The 22,252-nt window shown below is 38.6% G+C and overlaps 1 protein-coding gene across 1 annotated transcript in view; it reads right to left on the bottom strand.

Moving 5' to 3' along the window:
* Nucleotides 1-5,704: 5,704 nt before the first annotated feature.
* ZSCAN21 (zinc finger and SCAN domain containing 21) overlaps nucleotides 5,705-22,252 on the bottom strand; it is a 40,701-nt gene continuing 24,153 nt past the window's right edge. The window contains 3 exon segments of the mRNA XM_044001483.1: nucleotides 5,705-6,232; nucleotides 6,235-6,387; nucleotides 6,390-6,521. Of these exon segments, the coding sequence (XP_043857418.1) occupies nucleotides 6,192-6,232; nucleotides 6,235-6,387; nucleotides 6,390-6,521 (326 nt within the window). The 3' untranslated portion in view covers nucleotides 5,705-6,191.

The raw sequence follows: 22,252 nt of genomic DNA, 5'->3' as shown, positions 1-22,252 counted from the left end.
AACAACTCCAGATACTTAAAGATGGCTAGTTTGCCCCCGCCCCCCCCAATCCCACATTGGTCAAGACAAAAGTTTTCCAGGCTAAAGTTCAAATTTCCTTTAATGAGTATACATTTCTTTCAATTTCCCAATTGCCATCCTCTGGACAACCTTTAAATCTTTCCTGAAATGTCATACCCAGGACTGAACCAATGAGATCTGACCAGGGCTGAGTACAGTAGGACTATTAGTGTTAGTCCTGTCCATTTTGGCTTCTATATCACAATTGACTATATTGAGCTTGAAATCCACTAAAACTTGGTGGAGGTTTTTTAATATAAACTACTATAATCAACCCAGCGTTTAATCCCATTAAGTAATTTTTGGATCTTGGCTCTTGTCAAATAATGTAGTGACTGTCTTCAGCTTTGTATTATCTCTATTTTGGATAAATGTTATCCAAGTGATAACATTTCAAATACCAGGACAAACATCCTTAGAAACACTCCAATAGAGAGCTCCTTCCAAGATAGCAACCAGTTCAGTTCAACAATTATTTATTAAATTACTATTTATTAAGCTTCTAAGCACCATATATTAGGCACTGGAGATATAGAAATAAAAATGAAAACTTCCCTGCTGACAGGGAGCTTACATTAATTCCTAAATGACTACAATTTCAGTCTGGCCAGTTGTAGGCCAGGCCTGATCTAGGTTGGACATCAGACCTCAGGTTTGGGATTGAAAGAAAGACATTTGTAGAAAATTGAGCAGTTAACAAAAGGCTTATTTAGCCATCATAAGGGAAGTTCAGTGAGCAGGCAGCATTGATTTGGTTGAGCATGCTCCTCCTGTGTCAGTATTGTCCATGATGATCTGCTGGTCAGAAGTCTGAGGGTGGTCTGGCTTTTGTACTAAGAGCATGAGAAATCTCAAGCTTTTAGTCTCGTGAGCCAATTAAGTCTTGAAGATGGTTTTAATATATTTTATTTTTAATTTTAAATTTTAAATTTTTTTAATTAATTTTTTTATTTTAATATCAAAATTTCCTTCAGTATCCCTTCAGCTTACCCTTTCCCACCAGAGCAATCCCATATAACAACAAATATTTTAATTTTTTTTTTTTTTTTAGTGAGGCAATTGGGGTTAAGTGACTTGCCCAGGGTCACACAGCTAGTAAGTGTTAAGTGTCTCAGGCCGGATTTGAACTCAGGTACTCCTGACTCCAGGGCCTGTGCTCTATCCACTGCGCCACCTAGCTGCCCCTAAACATTTTAATTTTTAAAATATACATTTTGCTTTTTCCCCAGTTACACATTGAAACAATTTTAAAACATTTTAAAAACATTTTGAGTTCCAAATTGTCCTTCCTTCCTATCCTCCCCTCCCTGAAGGGGTAAGCAATCAGATATAGGTTATACATGTGCAATCATGTAAAACATTTCCATACCCTATAATACATATAATATTTTTCCCATTTTGCAACATTCATTTTTTGTGTGGTTATTTCCCTTTGCACTGTGTATGTTTTATTGGCTCTGCCTACTTTACCTGCATCAGTTTTTTTAGATATTTTCATGCTGCTTGATATTTAGCAGGACAGTAATATTTTATTAGATTTATAAACTGCAAATTATTTGGCCATTCTTCAATTGATGGGCATCTACTCAGTTTCCAGTTCTTGGTTCCCTGCTACATTTTTTTTTTTAGTGAGGCAATGGGGGTTAAGTGACTTGCCCAGGGTCACACAGCTAGTAAGTGTGTGTTAAGTGTCTGAGGCCGGATTTGAACTCAGGTACTCCTGACTCCAGGGCCGGTGCTCTATCCACTGTGCCACCTAGCTGCCCCTCCCTGCTACATTTTGGTATGGATGGGAATTTTCTTAGTGGCTTGGAATATAAGCCTAGTACTAAGTACTATAATTATTTAGTACTAAGCCTAGTCACTTTCTTTGGACAATTCCAAATTACTTTTCAAAATGGTTATACTGTTTCATAGCTCTAATAACACTGCATAAACCCTCCAACATTATTCCCATTTTTGTCAGCTTTGCCAATTTACATGGCAACCTCAGGGTTGTTTTGATTTGTTTCTCTTAGAAGATTTGGAACATTCTTTCATATGGTTCATAGTTTGCAATTCTTTTGAAAACTTTTTGTCCTTTGGCCATGTAGTATTGGGGAATGTCTTGGGTATACATTCATAAATGTATATTCAACTCAATAAATGTATATACACACATACAAAATTACAATAATATATGTTATGCAATCACACACAAAGTGTTTGTGATATCAAACCCTTATCAGAAAAATTTGAAAGATTCCCCCTGACCCCATTCAATGCTTTCCTTTAAAAACAAACAAAAAATTTATTAATGTAATTTGTTTTTTAAACATTTCCTTTCCTGAGAGCAATCCTATATAACACGTTTTTTTCCCAAGTAGTTATGTTTTTATTCACTCATTAGATAATGCAGAACAAGCCCTGGGATGTGAAATAGGAGAAGCACTGCTTTTGAAGAGTTTACAATCTTCCCTTCAGCTTGCCTGTTCCCTAAAACAGTGAGGGAATATAGTTTTTCACACACCAGAGACAACACAACTAGTATTTATACAATAACTAGCATTTTTATAGTGCTTTAAGATTTGCAAAACAATTCACATGTTAGCTCATTTGATCCTTATAACAACTGTGGGAGGTAACTTATTACCCTCATTTTACATATGAAGAAACTGAGGTAGAGAGAGGTGGTGATTTGTCCAGAGTCAGAAAGCTAGTAAATGTCAAATAGAATTCAAACCCAAGTGTTTCTGACTCCAAGTCCACCATTTCATGTACTCCCATGCTGTGCCAGCATCCTCAGACAGAAGAAAAAAGGAAGGGACATAGTGTGTATAGGAAGAGCACACATCCCTAGACTCTGGTGCTGTTTAACTTGGGGAAAGTGGGGGAGAGGAAGAGAGACAATTCACAATTAGGCAAATGCCTCACAAAGGCCTGAAAGAAGGCCCTTTCTGCCCTGTAACCACATAGCTTCCAGCTCTTCTAAAGCAGAGAAACAGGGCAGGGAAGATTTCAGCTGTTGACATCATGTAAGAAGCATTACTGGTGTTGCCATATACATCTGCTCCTGAGCTTCACCCTATTTTCCCTGGGTCACAGGCAGATCAGCCAAAGTGCCATCCATTGTGACCTCCTCCATTGGGTGCAACTCTGAGCCCAGTAACTGTAGGGCTGGATGTCACCATCTGCAACATATTTTGACCACTTGAGGCCAATGAGAATTACCCACTTCTGACCCAGTTGATACAGGGTCAACCATGGTGGCACCACCTATAGTAAGCCAGTTCACTAAATTTCCAGGGGCTCTAGCCATTGCTACTACCCTTATCAAGACTGTAGGCTTAGGTGTAATTACTCTGGGGATATTCAGCCTTGGGTCTATGGTGCAAAAGGTTCTTTCTCTGAAACTTTAGATCCCAGTGGTCTCATGACCCTGAATGAAGGCTGCCAAGACTACCTTATGCTAGATTGTTCCTGTGTCCTTCTGTTCCAGTTAACCCCCCATGCTTCAGTCCTCTCCTCCATCAGATGAACCACATGTTTATGAGGGCACTGGTTAATTCTGACTGCCTTATTTGACTGGCACAGCCTGGTAGCTTGCATGAAGAGGAGGTGGGTACCCATCTCCTTTTTTCCTCTCCAGCTGAGGGAGAAAAGAAGAAGTAGATATCAGAACTGTTAGGAGAGGAAGGAGAACATTTGATTCATCTTGGGATGATATAGCTTTCCTGACAGGGCCTTTGAAGAATACTGTTTCCTGGTATAGGAATCTAAAAGCCCTACAGTTGCCAGAGTCAACATATCCAGGGCAGAAAGTAATCAAAGGAAATCGGGGTGGGGCTGGGTAACTAGACAAGGAAGGAGGGATGGTCTGGAAGGGATTCTTACCAACCTCACATGAAGAGCCCTTGCCAGTGATTGTGGATGAAATTGGAGATCATAGAATCTCTGAGATTGAATTGATGATAGAGTGGGAGAAGGTAGTTGGGACATGAAAGATTGCAGAATCCCTCCTTCCAGTGCCTACCTAGTATTGCAATGCACCAAATTGGAGAGCAGCTGGAGAAAATGGTATCCTGCTCCAGAATGGGTTTAGCTCCCTGTATCAGCTGTTGTTGCTGGAGCTTGCTGAGTTCCTGGTTGTAGCTTCAGGACAGCCCTGCTAAGTGGATCCACCCTTCCTATTTACTCTACAGGTTGTGGGTAAAGGCTTGGTGAGACAGCCATCTTTTTCGTGACATGATTTTTCAACCACAAGGCACAGATTGTGGAAGGCCTCAAGTAACTCATGGGACAAGTTTTCTTGAATCACCACTTTTTTCCCCCTGGCACTACTGAGTCATCCGTTTTATGGTCAGAAAGCACTGGCATCCAAAATTATGAGGAGCTTTCTTTAAAGATTTTGGGCAACCAAGTGAAGCAATAGTTTTTTGATGCCTGTATTGGGGTTGCACTCAGTGGCTTCACAGTCTTGCTGTGGCGACATGGTACTTTTAAAACTGCTTTCTCTTCAGGGTTTCCAGAATCAGTCATCAAGAATCTGCCCAGGATTTTGTTTGTTCCTGTGAGAAAATAATTATTAATACTGGATTTCTGGGAGAAACCCAGATACTAGTTTTAGCTACTCTCTCCCTCTCACCAAATACCAGCCTGGGATGAGCCTTGAGCTTAAGAAAAGGAATACACATTGATCCTTCTCATTAGCTAGGAGAAGAAGCACACCTAAATGATTGGAATTTGATCTCTAGACTCTCCCCCAACCCAGTCATGTCAATCAATGGAGCTGAATGATGCTAACCAATTAGCATAGATCAATGTGTGGTGACCCATCTCTACCAAAAAGAGGATAAAATCCCTGTGCACAACAGGGTCACTCTCTAGTCTCTTGACTCTCTTTTACTCTCCATGCTAATTGTTTGTAAGCCTGTGACCAGTGGGGAAATCAGGGAGACATGCAGTCAATATTTTGTGAATATGTGATATTAATAATAAATTCTTACTGCCAAAACTGGTACAGTAGCCATTAATTTATAAGTAAGTAGCATTATTTTTGAAAACCCAGCCTAGTCTCCCAATAATTTATATAACACATTCCTTTCATCATTATGCTAGTGAATTTACTAATGGCTAGTTCCTTAAACAAAGAACTTATTTTCTCTGCTAGCAAAACTGTCTGTTAACCAATATGGCCAGAACTGTTACTCTGGTGGTCCATCATAAGCTTTTACCATTGCTTGGCACCTGGGGGCCCAGAACAACAGTCATCCCCCCCCCTCCCCAAATACACATTCCATAGTCATCATCACCAGACCTGTGCCTCAGGGACTAAACCCAGGTGTTTTTTGTTTGTTTTTAGGTTAGGAGGGTCCTCTTGAGCTTCTTTTAAAGGGTACTACTTAAATATAATCCCTGTTAATGAGAAGAATAATGCAAACCATTAAAAATCCCATACAGGTGCTTAGGAAGACTAGCCTTCAGGTTAATTCAATGAGAGCAGCCACTGACCAGTAAGAAAAATAATAAACAAAATGGTTTAATAAGAATAATAGCTAATAGCTGACATTTATATTGTACCTACTAAGGGGCAGCTAGGTGGCACAGTGGATAGAGCACCGGCCCTGGAGTCAGGAGTACCTGAGTTCAAATCTGGCCTCAGACACTTAACACTTACTAGCTGTGTGACCCTAGGCAAGTCACTTAATCCCAATTGCCTCACTAAAAATAAATAAATAAAATAAATAAATATATTGTACCTACTAAATCCCAGGTATAGTGCTAAAATATCATCTCATTTGATCCTCCTATAACGACCCTGGGAGGCAGGTGCTATTGTTTTCCTCATTTTACAGGTGAGGAGACTCACGCAAACAGAGACTTTCCCAGAATCACATAGCTAGTGAGTATCTGAGACCAGAAGCAGCCCTCTTTAAGAACTCTGACCACTCAAATGAAAAGGCTTACACTCAGTGGCTTCACAGTCCTGCTGTGGTACATGATACTTTTTACCTTAGGTCTTCTTGACTCCAGGTCCAGTGTACAGATAATCAAAAGCATTAATGACTTCATTGCGACCATAGGGGTCTTAATTGGCAGCCTAGGAGACTTTTTAGCATTTCCAGTATAGTCTTTTTTTTTTTTCTGATTGATTAAGACACATCCCATAAGATTTCTTTAAAACAATACCATCATTTTTTGCCAGCCGGAGAATAGAGTCATCAGGTTCTCCCATTCTACGAATTGCTTCACAAATTGCATAAGTTTTAAACTGGCCATTGAATCTGCCTGTGAACTTGTCAACCTTAGCCACGTTCATCTGGATGAACGCGTGGTCCTTGGCCCCATGATCCTGTTGCTCGAGGAGCATTTCCGCGGCACGTACAGATCCACGAACTCGCCGCCGTCGTTGTTCATGTCGGCAGTTGAGGGAACCAAGTGCAAACTCGAAAGTGGTGGAAGAGGAAAAAGTCCAGTATAGTCTTTAATGCAGATATCAAGGAAGAAAAAAGTCCATTATGAATTATCTTGGAAAGTACCATGCTAAAATAGAAACTGCTATTAAATTACAGTCACAGGATCTGAGTTTGAATCTTGGCTCCATTGCTTTGTGATTTGGGGCAAATTACTTATCCTGTATTATCATCTATAAAAGGAATAGGGGGAAATATCTGGTAGAGATAAGGATGTCCACTATTTAATAAAGTGCTAGAAACATTAACTATAGCAATAAAATGAGAAAAAGAAATGGAGGTAATAAGCGTAGACAAGGAGGAGACAGGTGATTTTTGATTTTGTTTTTGGGTTGTGTTTTTTCAGATTACATGATTGTTTACTTATTTACGACCGCAGAGAACCAATTAAAATTAGCTGAAATAATTTCAGCAAAATTGTTGAACATAAATACACACAGATTATCAGCATTTCTGCATATTAATAACAAAATTCAGCAGGAGGAGATAAATTTCATATAAAATAATTATAGAATACTTAAAACACTTGGGAGTCCAATTACCAGGACACAGAAAGGAACTATATTACTACAACTACAAAACAATTTATGAAAGTAAAATCAGACCTAAATGATTTGAGAAACATTAGTACCTGAATTTATTCAATGTCACAGTAATCAAACTATTAAATGATCACCTTATTGAACTAGAAAAAATAATATCAGGAGGGGGGAAAACCAAGAATTTCAAGGGAAAAAAATTAGGAAGAAAGGGGGGTTGTTATAGGGGTATGAAATTACAAACAAGTAACCATTAAGATGATTACTGGTTAAGAAATAGGTCAACATGCAGTAGTAGCCTAGTATTTAATAAACCCAAAGACCTGAGCTACTGGAGTAAGAACTATTTGACAAAAACAACTGGGAAAAATGGAAGTAGTCTGGCAGAAATTAGGGATAGACTAACATCTCTCTCTCTCTCTCTCTGTATATATATACATATATATGTATATGTACATGTACATATGTGTATATACATATATATATACACATACACACACATACACACACATATATATATCTCAAGAAAAACTCCAAATGGATATATAATTTAGACACAGTGATATCAAATCAGAGGCACAAGGAAGAAATCACTTTTTAGATCAATAGATTTGATCACAGAAGATAAAATAGACAATTTTGATTATATAAAATTAAAAAGGTTTTGCACGATCAAAACCAATGCGACTATAACTGGAAGGGGAAAAGATAACTGGTGACAAATCTTTGTAGCAAGTTTCTCTGATAGAAATCTCATTTTTAAAATATACAAAGAAGTAGTTCAAATTCTGAACAAGGGCAATTTCCAGAAGAAATACAAGCTATCAATAACCATGAAAAAATGTTCCAAATCACTAGTGACTAAAGAAATACCATTTAAAGGACCCCACACCCCTGAGATAAGCAAAATTGGTAAAAAAAAGGAAAATGACAAATGTTGGAGGGGCTAACGGAAAATAGGCATCCTAATGGTGGAGCTATAAATTGGTCCAGCCATTCTGGAAAGCAATTTGGAATTACGCATCAAAATTTACTAAACAATGCATGTTCTTTGACTTGGCAAAAGCATTACTTGGCCTATACTTCAAAGAGATCAAAGAAAAAGGGAAAAGATTCCATATTTATAAAAATATCCATAGGAGCTCTTTTTGTGGTGGCAAAGAACTCAGAGCTAAGGGGATACCCATCAATTGGAGAATGGCTGGACAAAATGTAGTATATTATCATAATGGAATATTTTTTTCTTTTTTCTTTTTTTAATAGTGAGGCAATTGGGGTTAAGTGACTTGCCCAGGGTCACGGCTAGTAAGAGTTAAATGTCTGAGGTCAGATTTGAACTCAGGTACTCCTGACTCCAGGGCTGGTGCTCTATCCACTGTGCCACCTAGCTGCCCCTATCATAATGGAATATTAGTAGAGGCCGCTAGGTGGCATAGGTGCTAGGCCTAGAGTCAGGAAGACCTGAGTTAAAATCTAGCCTCAGAACCTTACCAGCTGTGTAACCTTGGACAAATCATTTAACGCTGTTTGCCCAGTTTTCTCAACTGTGAAAAATGAGGATAATAATAGCACCTACCTCTCAGGATTGCTGTGAGTACTAAATGAGATAATATTTGTAAAAGTGTTGTGCCTGACATATTGTAGATACTTAATAAATGCGTATTTCCTTCTTTCTTAATTGTATGTTAAATGATGAAAGGGACAGTTTCAGAAAAGCCAGGGAAGACTTGTATGAACTGATAGAATGAATTGATAAAGAACAAGAACACATACTTTCTAGTCTCTCTATATGCACACACATCGTAAAGAAAAACAACATTGAAAGATTTAAGAATTCTGATCAATGCAATGACTGACCAAGTTTCCCAGAGGACTGATGATGAATTTCAGTATGCTATCTACCTCCTGACAAAGAGGTAATGAATGAATGGACTCAGGTTGAAGAAGACATTTTTTTGGATGTCACCAATGCAGAAATTTTTCTTTTGCTTGTCTATGCATATTTGTTACAAGTTATTGTTGTTGTTTTTTAATAGGGGGAGAGGGAGTTTAGAAGGAGAGAAAATGGATTTTTTTAATTAAACTTTTTAAAAGTGTGTGTGTGGGGTGGAATAGATAACTTCTGAGATCTTTTATATCTATATATCTAACTAAGATCTTGTGATTCAGATGTTATTCATTCTGCAAACATTTGCTTAATGTTTATAATATATATATGACACTCTTGGAGAAGGAAATTAATATGCTCTAACACTGCAGAGATGAAATCGATTTTACATATAAATAAATGAAGTGAACATTTGTCAGTTCTTTTCAGAATGATAAACAAATTGCTTAATATTTTGAAAACAACTATGATCTTTTATTAGTGTCAATAATATACTCTTGCTACCTTTTGTCAGTTTGAATATTCTTGATGTTGAATTAGGCAAAAAAGTCCTAATTTGTCAGTTAGGCAGGATATGTTACAGGAAGCAGCTTGGAAAAAAGGGTTGCTGGCTTTGGAATAAAAAGACCTCAGTTCAAATGTGTGTAACTTAATAATTCTACAATCTTGGTTTGGACATGTCACTTAAACACTTTACACAGATATAAAATGAGAGGGTTGGGCTAGATAGATAGATGACCTCTGAGGTCCCTTGCAGTTATATATCTACAATCTTTTATGACATCTTGCCTTCTTATATCATAAAATAATCATTGGAAGTGATGTGCTAAAATGGATCAGAAACTCAATAAAGCTAGAGATGGCAAAAACTATTTCTGTTCTTTAAGTTGCAAAATTTAAGATTGTGGGAAGGGGCAGCTAGGTGGCGAACTGGGGAGTCAGGAGTACCTCAGTTCAAATCTGGCCTCAGACACATAACACTTACTAGCTGTGTGACCCTGGGCAAGTCACTTAACCCTAATTGCCTCACTTAAAAAAAAAAAAGATTGTGGGAAAATGTTCAACCCCGTGGACATTAGGTCACTCACTAGTGGCCTTGCATCTATTTCTTCAGGAAGGTTACCTATATGAGCCAAGGGGCTTTTGAGATTCTCCATTCCAAATGGCTCATTTTTTACAGAGATGCCTCCTTTCTTGAGGGTCACCCAGTTTAGTCCTGCCATAGAAATGTCTCAATCCAGTGCTTTCTAAGACACAACCTGCACCTTCAGGGCCACTAGGAAGGGAGCTGTCAATTCAGACCCTGCCTTCCCTGGCCCTGTTGGTAAGAAGTGTTATCTCACTAGAGGCATCCTAGGCCTGGCCTTGGATCCAACTCACAACACCTTGGTTGGAGATGGAGTATGAAGAATCACAGGAGGCAGATTGGCCTTGGGACATCCCATCCATACACTCACAAGTTGTGTGATTTCCTATTCAAGTACATGATTTGTAGCATTGGTAGTGCAAGTGGTTAAACCCCACATATCAGGGGCTTCCTCCTCCAGTTTAGGGCTCTTGATACCACATACTCTTAAGTTCCTTGCAGACGATACCAGGCAAGTAGTATTAAGAGGAGAGGCAGGGGGCAGCTAGGTGGCGCAGTGGATAGAGCACCAGCCCTGGAGTCAGGAGTACCTGAGTTCAAATCTGGCCTCGGACACTTGATGCTTACTAGCTGTGTGACCCTGGGCAAGTCACTTAACCCCAATTGCCTCACTAAAAAAAAAAAAAAATGAAAAAAAAAAAAAAAGAGGAGAGGCAGGATCAAATGGAGGAACCTGGGACACTTTCCCATTCCTGTGTTCCTACCTTGAATTGTCAGACCCTGAATTTACACCTTTTGGTGGGGGGAGCCATACAGTGAGTTAGGGTGAGCTATTTTTCCCACTCAGCCCACAAATGGGTGTGGGTTGTTTGGCCTCATGCAGGAAAACTGCAGCAGCTTTTTGAAGCTAAGTGGGGGGAAGAATAGACCAAGTTTGGAAGGTCAAGGACACAGGCCTATCAATTCTATCATTCCAACATTTATCCAATATGCCTCTTTCTCCTCTCTTGACACTGCCATTAATCTAGTGCAGACCCTCAACACCTCACATCTGAACTACTGTAATAGCTTACTGGTGGGTCTGCTAGCCTCAAGTCTCTTCCCTCTCTAATCCTTCATTCATTCAGCCACCAAAGTGATTTTCCTAAAGCCAGATCCGATCATGTTACCTGCTCTCTCCCTCTCAATAAACCTCTCTCCACTCAATACTTAACTCCAGTGGCTATCTGTTGCCTCTAGGATCAAATATAAAATGCTATGTTTAGCATTCAACCCCCTAGCACCCTCCTAACCTTTCCATTTTCTTACACCTTACTCTGACATGTGCTCTTTGATCTGGTGACACCGGCTTCCTGGCTATTCCCTGAACAAGACACTCCATTTCTTGGCTGTGGGCATTTTTTCTACTTGAGAATGTTTTCCTTCTTCTGCTCCAGCTACTGAGCTCCCTGGTTTCCTTTAAGTCCCAACTAAAAGCCAACCTCCTTCCAGAGCCTTCTCTCTGTTAATTATCTTCTTCTCTCCTCTCTCTCTCTCTCTCTCTGGTCATCCAACTGTGTGTCATTATCTGTACTATAAGCATTTTTAATCCATTTGATTTTTCCTGAATATATTATTATTTTAAAAATAAGTTATAATTAATATCTTTTAAAGTTTTTTATATAATGGATTATTAAATTAGTATTAAAAGTCAACAAATGGTTCTATTTTATCTACTTTTGCAGTCTTTTTACACATTTATTTTCCACTCATACTATGGTCTAGTCACCTAGTTTTTATTTTAAAAATAAGTTTTTATTGATATTTTCTGGTTTTTATATAACTATAGTATCCCACACATCCTTTCCCCTCTCCCATCCAGAAAACCATCCCATCTTGACAAATAGTATTTTTAGGAGAGGGAAGGAAAAGTCAGCACAACTATTTGATACATTGAAAAAGTCTCAAAACATGCGCAATATGTAATACTTATGGATCTCTCACCTCCACAAAGGGGTAGGTTGAGGGTATCTTCTCATATCTCTTCATTTGAGTACCACTTGATCTTTATAATTTTGTTACATGTACTTTTTTTGTTTGTTTGTTTTTGGTGAGGTAATGGGGGTTAAGTGACTTGCCCAGGGTCACACAGCTAGTAAGTGTTAAGTGTCTGAGGCCGGATTTGAACTCAGGTCCTCCTGAATCCAGGGCCGGTGCTCTATCCACTGTGCCACCTAGCTGCCCCTACATGCACTTTTAATTTTTTGATCTTAATTGTTCTTTCCATTTATAGTTCTGCTTACTTCACTCTGCATTTGTTCATATAGATCTTTTTATGCTTCTTTGTATTTATCACACATATCATTTCTTACAGCACAGTAATATTCCATTTGTTTATTCCCCGATTGATAGGAATCTACGTGGTTTCTAATTCTTAGCTATTACAAGAAGAGCTGCTATAAATATTTTAAAGTATATGGGGAGTTTTTTTTCTTATTGATGGCTTCCTTGGGTTATAAGCCCAGTAATGGAATCTCAGGTTCAAACAGCATGGACATTTCTGTCATGTTTATTATTATATCATTAGTTAGTTTTATTTGCATAACTCCAAAGTACTTTCCAAAATAGTTGTACCATTTCACACTCCACTAACAATATATTAATGTACTTATTTTTTTTCATAACCCCTACAACATTGACTATTGCCATTTAGGGGTCACTTTTTTTTTTGCCAATTTGTAGGGTGTGGGGTAAAACTGTAAGGTTAGTTTGATTTACATTTCACTAGTTTTTAGTGATTTGGAATATTTTTTCCATGTGGTTGTGAATGCTTTGCAATTCTTTTGAGAACTGTTTGTTCATATCTGTTTGACCTTCATATCTATTGTAGAATAGCTATTATTCTACACACACACACACACACACACACACACACACACACACACACACACACACACACACACCCCTTGGATACCAAACCCTTGTCAGAGAAATTTGATACAAAAATCCCCCCCCCCCCATTTAACCACTTCCTTTCTCATCCTAAGTGGATTAGTTTTGTTTGTGCAGAAACTTTTCAGTTTCAAGTGATCAAAGATAACTATTTTATCTTTTGTAATTGCCTCTAACTCTTGTTTGACTGAGAGGCATATGATTTGCTTCTCTTCTAATTTTTTTATAGCATGTGACTTCAATATTAAATTCACAAATCCATTTAGAAAGTATTGTAGATTTTATTGGTCTAAGTCTTATTTATTTATTTATTTATTTTTGGTGAGGCAATTGGGGTTAAGTGACTTGCCCAGGATCACACAGCTAGTAAGTGTTAAGTGTCTGAGGCCGGATTTGAACTCAGGTCCTCCTGAATCCAGGGCCAGTGTTCTATCCACTGCACCACCTAGCTGCCCCTCCAAGTCTAATTTCTGCCAGACTGCTTTTAAGTTTCACCAGCAGTTTTCAAATATGGATTTTTTTAAAGTGCTAGGAAAACTAGAAAGCAGTTTGGCAGAAATTAGTCCAATACTTTATAACATATTCCAAATAAATTTAAAATAGATATAAGACCTCAATATTAAAGACCATACCATTAACAATTACCAGGAAACAAATAATATATCACTCACATTTTTGGGTAGGTGAAGTATTCTTAACTAACGAAGGAATAGAAGCACTTACAAAAGATAAACAATTTTGGTTCTATCTAAAGCTTTTGTATGAATAAAATTAATTCATTTAACTTAAGGAAGCAATCAAATAGGAAAAAAATTGTATCAAGTTTCTCAGGTAAGGATTTGGTATTCAGACAATTAACACACACACACACACACCATTCCCCAATACATAAGTAGTTAAAGTATAAGAACAAACAGTTCTCAAAGAAGAAAAGACAGGAACACCAGTGTGTTGTTGGTGGATCTGTGAATTAGTACAACCATTTGTGATAAAATAATGGGATTTGGCAGATGCCCAGGGGCCCCACCTGAAGATTGATTTAGAATTGTTTGAATTGGGTGAGACTGAGAAACTGACTGAGTACCTACTTAAGAATGATTAAATCGAGACCATGCCTGGCTGGCCCCGAGTGGGGTGTTGTTCTCAGAGGCTGTGGACTATTGACGTCAGCAGGAGATGACCCTCAACCAATCAGCTTGAAGGACCTCCCCTTTGTGGAGAGGGAGACGGGAAGTAGGAAGGTAAGGCTGGCTTGCTGGATCTTCCTCTTTTCATCAGGAACTGGGTTGGTGGCGGGAGACAGAACAAGAGGGGCCCCCTTTCTGTCCAGGACTTTGGCATGGTAAGAAGGGACTTCACGTGGACTCCTAGGAAAAGCAAGGGTTTCTCTCTGACTATACTGGCTCTCTCTTCACTAACTTCTAATACACTTTAATAAATCCTTAAAAGCCTAAACTCTTGCTGAATTTATCAGTGATTTTAGCCAGCTTCCCCCCCAAAACTGGGGGTGGGGGAGGGAGGTTAGGACCCACATTAAGATTTTAAACATCACACATTCCAGAAAGCAACTTGGAATTAAGTAAATAAACTAAAATGTCTATACTTTTTGACCTAAGTATTCTACTACTAGGCATATATGCCAAGGAAGTCACTGACAAGAAGACAGTTCTTATATACACCAAAATATTTTTGAGTAGCACTTATTGTGACAGCAGAGAACTGGAAACAAAGTAAATACCCATCAACTAGGAAATGTCTAAATAAATTATGGTTCATGAATATGATGCATGGACCTACTGTGCTGTAAGAAACAATGAATAAGCTGAATACAGAGAAAATGGAAAGACTTACACGAACTGATGTAGAGTCAAGTAAGCAGAACCAAGAAAACAATGTATACAGTAATTAAAAAATGTAAATAGAAAGAACAAGTACAAAATTGTTTGTTGTTGAATTACAAAGAACAAGCAGGACTCAAAGAAGAGATATATGAAGATACCTCTCTACCCCTACCCATACTCCTTTGCAGGGGTGAGAGGTTCACAGAATGGAATATTGCATATATTTTTTGGCTTTTTAAATGATTTGATTGTTTTTGCTGGTTATCTGGGATGGCTCTCTGGGAGGAATAGAAGGGGAGGAATGTAGGAAGAAATCTAGGTGATATAAAAACAAAATATAATCAATAAAAATTTGTTTTAAAAATGTAATAAAGCACTCGAGGACCATAAAATGCAATAAAAAGCACTCCTATGCTTAGCTCAGGCACTGTGCTAAGTGATGGAAATACAGATATAAGCAGAAAGAAAGATGACCTTTGCCCTTTAAGAGCTTATATTCTTTTCTTTTTTTTATGATATCAATAGCAAACATTTATTATGTACTTAGTTTGTAAAGAATAGAGACAGTTTGGTGTAATGGAAAAAGACTTGGTCTCAAAGCCAAGTAGACCTGGATTCAGTTCTCAACTCTGATGGCTCCTGGCTACATGATCTTAGGTAAGTCACATATAGTGACAGTATAGTATCTCCCAATATTCAAGATAATGTTCTTTTTTTTCTTTATTATAAATTTTCATTTATTTAGAATTTTCCCCAAGTTACATGTAAAAACAAATTTTCATATCCATTTAAAAAAATTTTGTGTTCCTAATTCTCTTCTTCCTTCCCTCCCTTTCCCTGCTTAAGAACTCAAGCAATTCAATATAAGATATACATGTGCAGTCATGCAAAACATTTCCACATCAGAACTAACAAAAAAATTATACTTCAATCTGTATTCAGATACCATAATTTTTCATAAATCCTTTTAATAGCATCCTGCTCATCATTTCCTACAGCACAATAGTGTTCCATCCTAATTCCATCCCACAATTTGTTCAGCCATTCCTCAACTGATGGGCATCACCCCCATTTCAATTTCAATTTTCTTTTTTAAATCTTTTTTAGGGTACCAACCTAGTAGTGGTATTGCTAGGTTGAAGAGTATGCATGGTTCTGTAGTCCTTTGGCCATAGTTGCAAGTTGCTCTACAGAATGTTTGAATCAGTTCACAACTTTACCAAGAGTGTATTAATGTCTCATTTTCCCCATATCCCCTACAACATTTGTCATTTTCCTCTGCTGTCCTATTATCCAACCCAATAGCTGCAAGGTAGTACCCAGAATTGTTTTGACCTGAATCTCTCCAATCAATTGTGAGTTAGAGCATTTTTTCATATGGCTATAGGTGGCTTTGATGATTTCATCTGAAAACTTCATGTCTTTTTTTTTTTTTTTTAGTGAGGCAATTGGGGTTAAGTGACTTGCCCAGGGTCACACAGCTAGTAAGTGTCAAGTGTCTGAGGCCAAATTTGAACTCAGGTCCTCCTGAATCCAGGGCTGGTGCTCTATCCACTGCACCACCTAGCTGCCCCTAAACTTCATGTCTCTTGATCATGTCTTTTGATTGGGGAATGGCTCTCTTTTTAACAAATTTGACTCAGTTCTCTATGTTTGAGAACTGAGGCCAATCAGACAAACTTGCTTCAAATCTTTTTTTTTTTTCCACAGTTACTATTGCTCCATCCTATTCCCTCCCCTTGATATTTATTCTATTTTCTATTTTCTTTCACCTTATCCCTCCTCAAGAGTGTTTTGCTTCTTGCTGCCCCCTCCCCCAATCTGCCCTCCTTTCCTTCACCCCTCCCCCCTTTCCCCCAGGGCAAGATTACTATACCCACTTGAGTGTGTATGTTATTTCCTCTTTGAGCCAATTCTGATGAGAGTAAAGCTTACTCATTCCCTTGCTCCTCCCCATCATCCCCTACACTCCATAGCTTTTTCTTGTTTCTTTTATATGAGATACTTTACCCCATTAGGAGCTTATATTCTAATTAGAGAAGACAATACATAAAAGGAAGTTAAAAAGCAGGGTTTTGGGTGGGGGGAGGAGGGTGAAGTTACCCACTTCAGGGGCATGGTAGAGAGTGCAGCCTGAAGAGGTACATGGTTGGCCTAGACGGCTTCCTTAAAGTACAGGTTCTGGGAGGAACCAGCCAGTCAAATAAAGAGGTCTTACAGAGGAAAGAATTTCCAATGTGTGAAGTATAGGGGTGGATCAAGCTTTCAGGATAAAAGAGGTTTCTGTGGCATCTGGAAAGTCTGGAGTGAAGTTCCTGGACAGAATTTTATTAAAAAGAGGCTAAAAGAATAAAACTTCCAAAGTTCAAGGATATTAATTCCAATAACATATGGCCATTTTAGATGAAGAAGGCATTCTCCAGAGGGCAGTAAAAGCACCAATAAAACATCTGACCTTAATTTCCCTTAAACTTGGCCTTTTATACTTCAGGCATCAAGGAAGCTTCTCTAATTTTTTAAGGAAACACCAAGAACATGGCACTGGATCTATGGTGTGTGGGATCCCATATAGGTAGGAAGAAGGAAAAAGGAAAGGAAGGGAGTAGTAATAAGAGCCAAAGAAGGATGAGGAGGATCCAGACACATGCTCCTTCCCTAAGCACTGCAGTCATGGCAAGCTGATCATTCCTCCGTAGCAATAGCCCTTCCTTCCCACACCCGCTCCCCATTGCTATCCATATCTGGTACTGTCACCAAAAGGAGCAGTAGCAAGGTGAGATCAGCTATAGAAATACAAAAAAAGAGTGGCAAAGTCCCAGAAATTTTCAATTTCCAGAACTAAAATAACAAAACAACCCTAGCATAAGTAGTATTGGAGGAGGAATCTAATACAAATAATATCATTATAAAAAATAAAAGCATAGAACAAAATAATCTTCTTTAAGGAGTGGGGTTAATTTTAGTTCATAATATGTCTTCTAATATGAAAACCTGGTGCTAGGAGTAGTGCAAGGAATATAATGTCCATACCATGGATGGATGGATACCTTCAGTGCCATCAATGGTTCCCACTGCAGGTCTGTATCAAGGTAGTTAAGAGGTCACAGACCTCTCACATGGCACTCATTTTGGAGCCTAAATTGGTAGTGGGATTATCACTACTCACCATCATCTTCCCTTATCATTAAAAAATAAGGCACCTTCCAATAATTCCACCCTTGGTCCCCTAAGTCCTTTCTAGAAGGAACTGTCTGAATCCTCATGCAGAAAGGAAATCTGACAATTAAGAAGTAACTGAATTACTTCCCTGGGCCATAAAGAACCTTATTTTTTACCCCACTATTTATTTTTTATTAAAGTCTTTTGTGTTTTTCATATGACAATCATTTCTCCATATGTCCCTCACCTATTGAAGCAAACAAACAAAAAAACCAGTTCAACAAAGCTGATTTATAACGTAGCCACCTCTGATGATTTATGTAACTTCCCATATCCATAGTCCCCCACTTCTCTGACATAGAAGTGTTTGTTCTGTAGAACCAAGATTATTCATCACAAATAGCATAAATGACATTCTAATGGGACAACAATCTCAAGGCCTGTGTGGCTATACATAAGGAATAAGGAAAGAGGTCTGGAGATGGTAACTTAAGACTATCTTCAAAAGTAATCAATCTGATCAGATAAGTTTCTGAAGGCTATATCCAAGAAACTCCCAGAAAGGAAAGCCATCCCACTTTTTATCAAAGATACATCTCTAGGAAATAAGATACATAGCCCTGAAAATCAGGGATGTTATGAAGAAGCTGTTGTTGTTGTTTTAAGTTTTTTTTTTTTTTGGTGAGGCAATTGGGGTTAAGTGACTTGCCCAGGGTTATACAACTAATAATCATTAAGTGTCTGAGGCCGCATTTGAACTCAGCTCCTCCTGAATCCAGGGCTGGTGCTCTATCTACTGCACCACCTAGCTGCCCCTGTTGTTTTAATTAAAAAAATTTTTTTTTCCAATTACATGTAAAGATATTTTTTTGAGTTCCAAATTTTTCTCCCACCTTCCCCTCCCTCCTCCGGAAGCTGAAGCTGTTGTTTTAAAAGTCCATTCTACCATTCAAAAGCAAATAATAAAGCACCAGCCCTAAATTCAGGAGGACCTGAATTCAAATCTGACCTCAGACACTTGACACTTACTAGCCGTGTTACCCTGGGCAAGTAACTTAACCCTCATTGCCCTGGTGGTAGTGGGGGGGGGGGGTGAGGGAAGGGGAGGTTTAAAAAGAAAAAAAAAAAGGTAAATATTAGCTGACTGAGAGTAGTATGGGAGAAGGAAGACCTAGTCAATGAGGTGGCAACAGGACCAAGAAATTCTTCCCAGTAACATGAGTATTTTGATCAGAAGTGATGGTACAAGGGCCATAAGAAAGAATTTGTTCTATGAAGGCTGATTGTGGGGGCCATAGTAGCACGCTTAACTGGGAATACAATCCCATATGTTGAATATGTATCAGCTTGCCCTGAGATACAGGAAAAGGGCCAATATGATCACTCTGCCAGTCAGATGCAGATTAAGAACTACATTTGGGAGCAGGTAGGTGATGCAGTGGGAGGACCTGAGTTCAAATCCAGATTCAGACATTTGATACTTACTAGCTGTGTGACCCTGGACAAGTCACTTAATCCTCATTGCCCTGCAAAAAAACCCCAAAACTATATTCAATGTCATATATGTATGTGTGTGTGAATGAATAGCATATTAAGAAAGATCATGTAGCCTTGTACCCACCACAGTATAGGATCTCTCATGTCCATATGTGTGGATCCAATCTTTAATCTGCCGTTATGGTGAGATCATCAACTTGATTATTCAGTTTTGCACCCAGACACTGATAGGCATTATGCTCTATAAAAACTATGTACTAGGGGACATCTGAAAAATTACTTCTCTGGTTCTAACCCCCAACTGTCCAATTCCATTATCTCCAGGCTTTAGACCATTCAGTCAAATTTATAACTACCGATAAGAAATCAGTACTAATAAAAATCTTGACTCCCCATCCCTCAAAGCTTCCTCACATGTCCTTGCAGCTCATAGCTTGGCCCCCTTGGAAGACTTTCCAAGCACTCTACCCCTCAAGTGACCCTAGTTATTTCACTAATGGTCAAGGTCCATTTGCATATACCTCTCATGAAGGGCAGAACTATTATTGAATCAAGCAAAACAATGTTCCTCAAGAGCTAGGTTCACATAGGTAGGGGCCCATTGGGCTAGTAGAGGAAAAAACCACACACAGACTGGGCCAAGATGTCTCAGCCTAGATAAACTGTTCATAAAAGGTACTAACACCTAAGGGGCATAATCTTAGATGCAACATTTCCATTTAACAATAGAAACTTCTTGTGAGCTACCAATCTTGTTAGAGGAACCATTTTATATCACCTGATGAGCAACTATGGAAGAAGTCCATTACCCATTCAGTATTAACCAAAGCCCAGTAACAGGCAAGGAACTGTTTTTCACAAGTGGTGCAGTGTATGGACACTTAACGGGTACTGACCAAAGGTTCCACTCAGCCTGGTCCTTTGGACAGAGACCTCTAAGAACAAGGCCCATGGAAAGAGACTGCCTGGCAGACCAGGTTATTTATAAGCCTTTTCAGTTCTCACTCAAAAGAGGCAGTCCTATGAATTAACTTAATGAGGGATATCAGAATAATAGGTGAGGAATATGGGTTCTCCAAAAGCCAATATTCTAATGTCTTTGAGTTTCCTTTTATAGTCTGTTGGGGATCAATCAACAAATATTTATTAAGCACCTACTATGTGCCAGGCACTATGTTACATACTTGGAATATAAAAAAGGCAAAAGATAGTCCCTATACTCAAGGAGTTTATAATCCAATGGTGAAGATGATATGTAAACAAAGCAAGCTATATATAGGATAAATAGGAATACCTAACAGAGAGAAGTTTGGGGAATCCTTCCAGTAAAAGATGGACTTTAGTTGGTACTTGAAGCCAGGGAGGTCAGTAGTTGGGAGTGGAGGAGGGAGAACATTCCAGACATGGAGAAATAGCTTATCATGGACTATATTCAGAATTACCTAGGTTTTCACTATGCAGTATATTCCCTAAAACTTAACTGAGCAGGAAAGACTTTGAATTTTTTTAGGGTTGATCTTCTATACCTACCTCTCATATGAACCATAATCCTATCTAAAGGCCTGTGCCATGTGGCCTCATTTGTATGTGTCAACAATTGCTTTGTCAATATAGCCTCAAGAAGAGGCTCCTCTTTTAGGTTCTACCCACCAAATAGTGGCAATAGGGAGATTCAAATACCCCTGATGAAGGATGGTGAACTGAACTCCTTTCCAGTCAAAAGTAAATACTCAACTAATCTCAGCTATGGAAAATGGAGGGGAAAAAACACTGGTAAGATCAATAACCACACATCATTCACCTGGGGCCTGAGCTACCTGGTCTACCACATTGATAGTGTCAGGAACAGTCACACCAATAGGTTGTTATATAACAGTTGTTATATAACAACTTTATTCAGTTCTGATAACCTATTGTAACTCCCCAATTACCATCTACTTTTTTTCAGTGACTACACAGAATTATTTAAAGAGGAGTTTGAATGGATAAAGCATCAGCCCTGGATTCGGGGGAACCTGAGTTCAAATCTGGCCTCTGACACTTGATACCTACTAGCTGTGTGACCCTGAGCAAGTTACTTAACCCTCATTGCTCTGCAAAAATAAAATAAAATTAAATTAAATTAAAGGATGTTTGTATAACAAAAGTACTCCAGTCACCCTTCATCACCATTACCAGGGAGAAAATATCCCTGACTCCCACCCTTCTCTCCAGGAAGACATATAATAATAATTACATGGGGGGCAGTCAGGTGGCGCAGTGGATAAAATATCAGCCCTGGATTCAGGAGGACCTGAGTTCAAATGTGGCCTCAGACACTTGAACTTACTAGCTATATGACCCTGGACAAGTCACTTAACCCTTATTGCCCCGCAAAAAAAAAATAATAATAATAATTACATGGAATGGTTAGACAATTTGCCCTTACCCACAATAACCAGTATAGAAGCTATATAACAGAAGTCCATACAGGTAGCAACTTCTAGAATTCATAATATCCAAGCAGTGGTAGACTTGGCCTGACTTAGCCAATGTAGCCTCCTTTTAAAAAATTGTAATAAACACTTGTAGGTGATATGATAGTTAACAAAAGGAAACTTACTTATCTATAGCAGAGGAAAGACATTCAGGAGGTAAAGAATATTTTATGCAGACACAGCCTTGATTCAATTCAGCAGTTATTTGTCTGTGTTGCCCATGGTGGATTCACTGTTAAGCCCAAGGAAGCACTAGATATCCTCATCACATTGACTTTTTTGGTACCCAAGCAACCAGGAAAACTATGTCAATGGCCTAGC

Source organism: Dromiciops gliroides, chromosome 4 (assembly GCF_019393635.1).
Source record: "Dromiciops gliroides isolate mDroGli1 chromosome 4, mDroGli1.pri, whole genome shotgun sequence".
Lineage (NCBI taxonomy): Eukaryota > Metazoa > Chordata > Mammalia > Microbiotheria > Microbiotheriidae > Dromiciops > Dromiciops gliroides.
The sequence above is the reverse complement of the archived record's forward strand: the minus strand, read 5'-3'. Positions and strand labels throughout refer to the sequence as shown.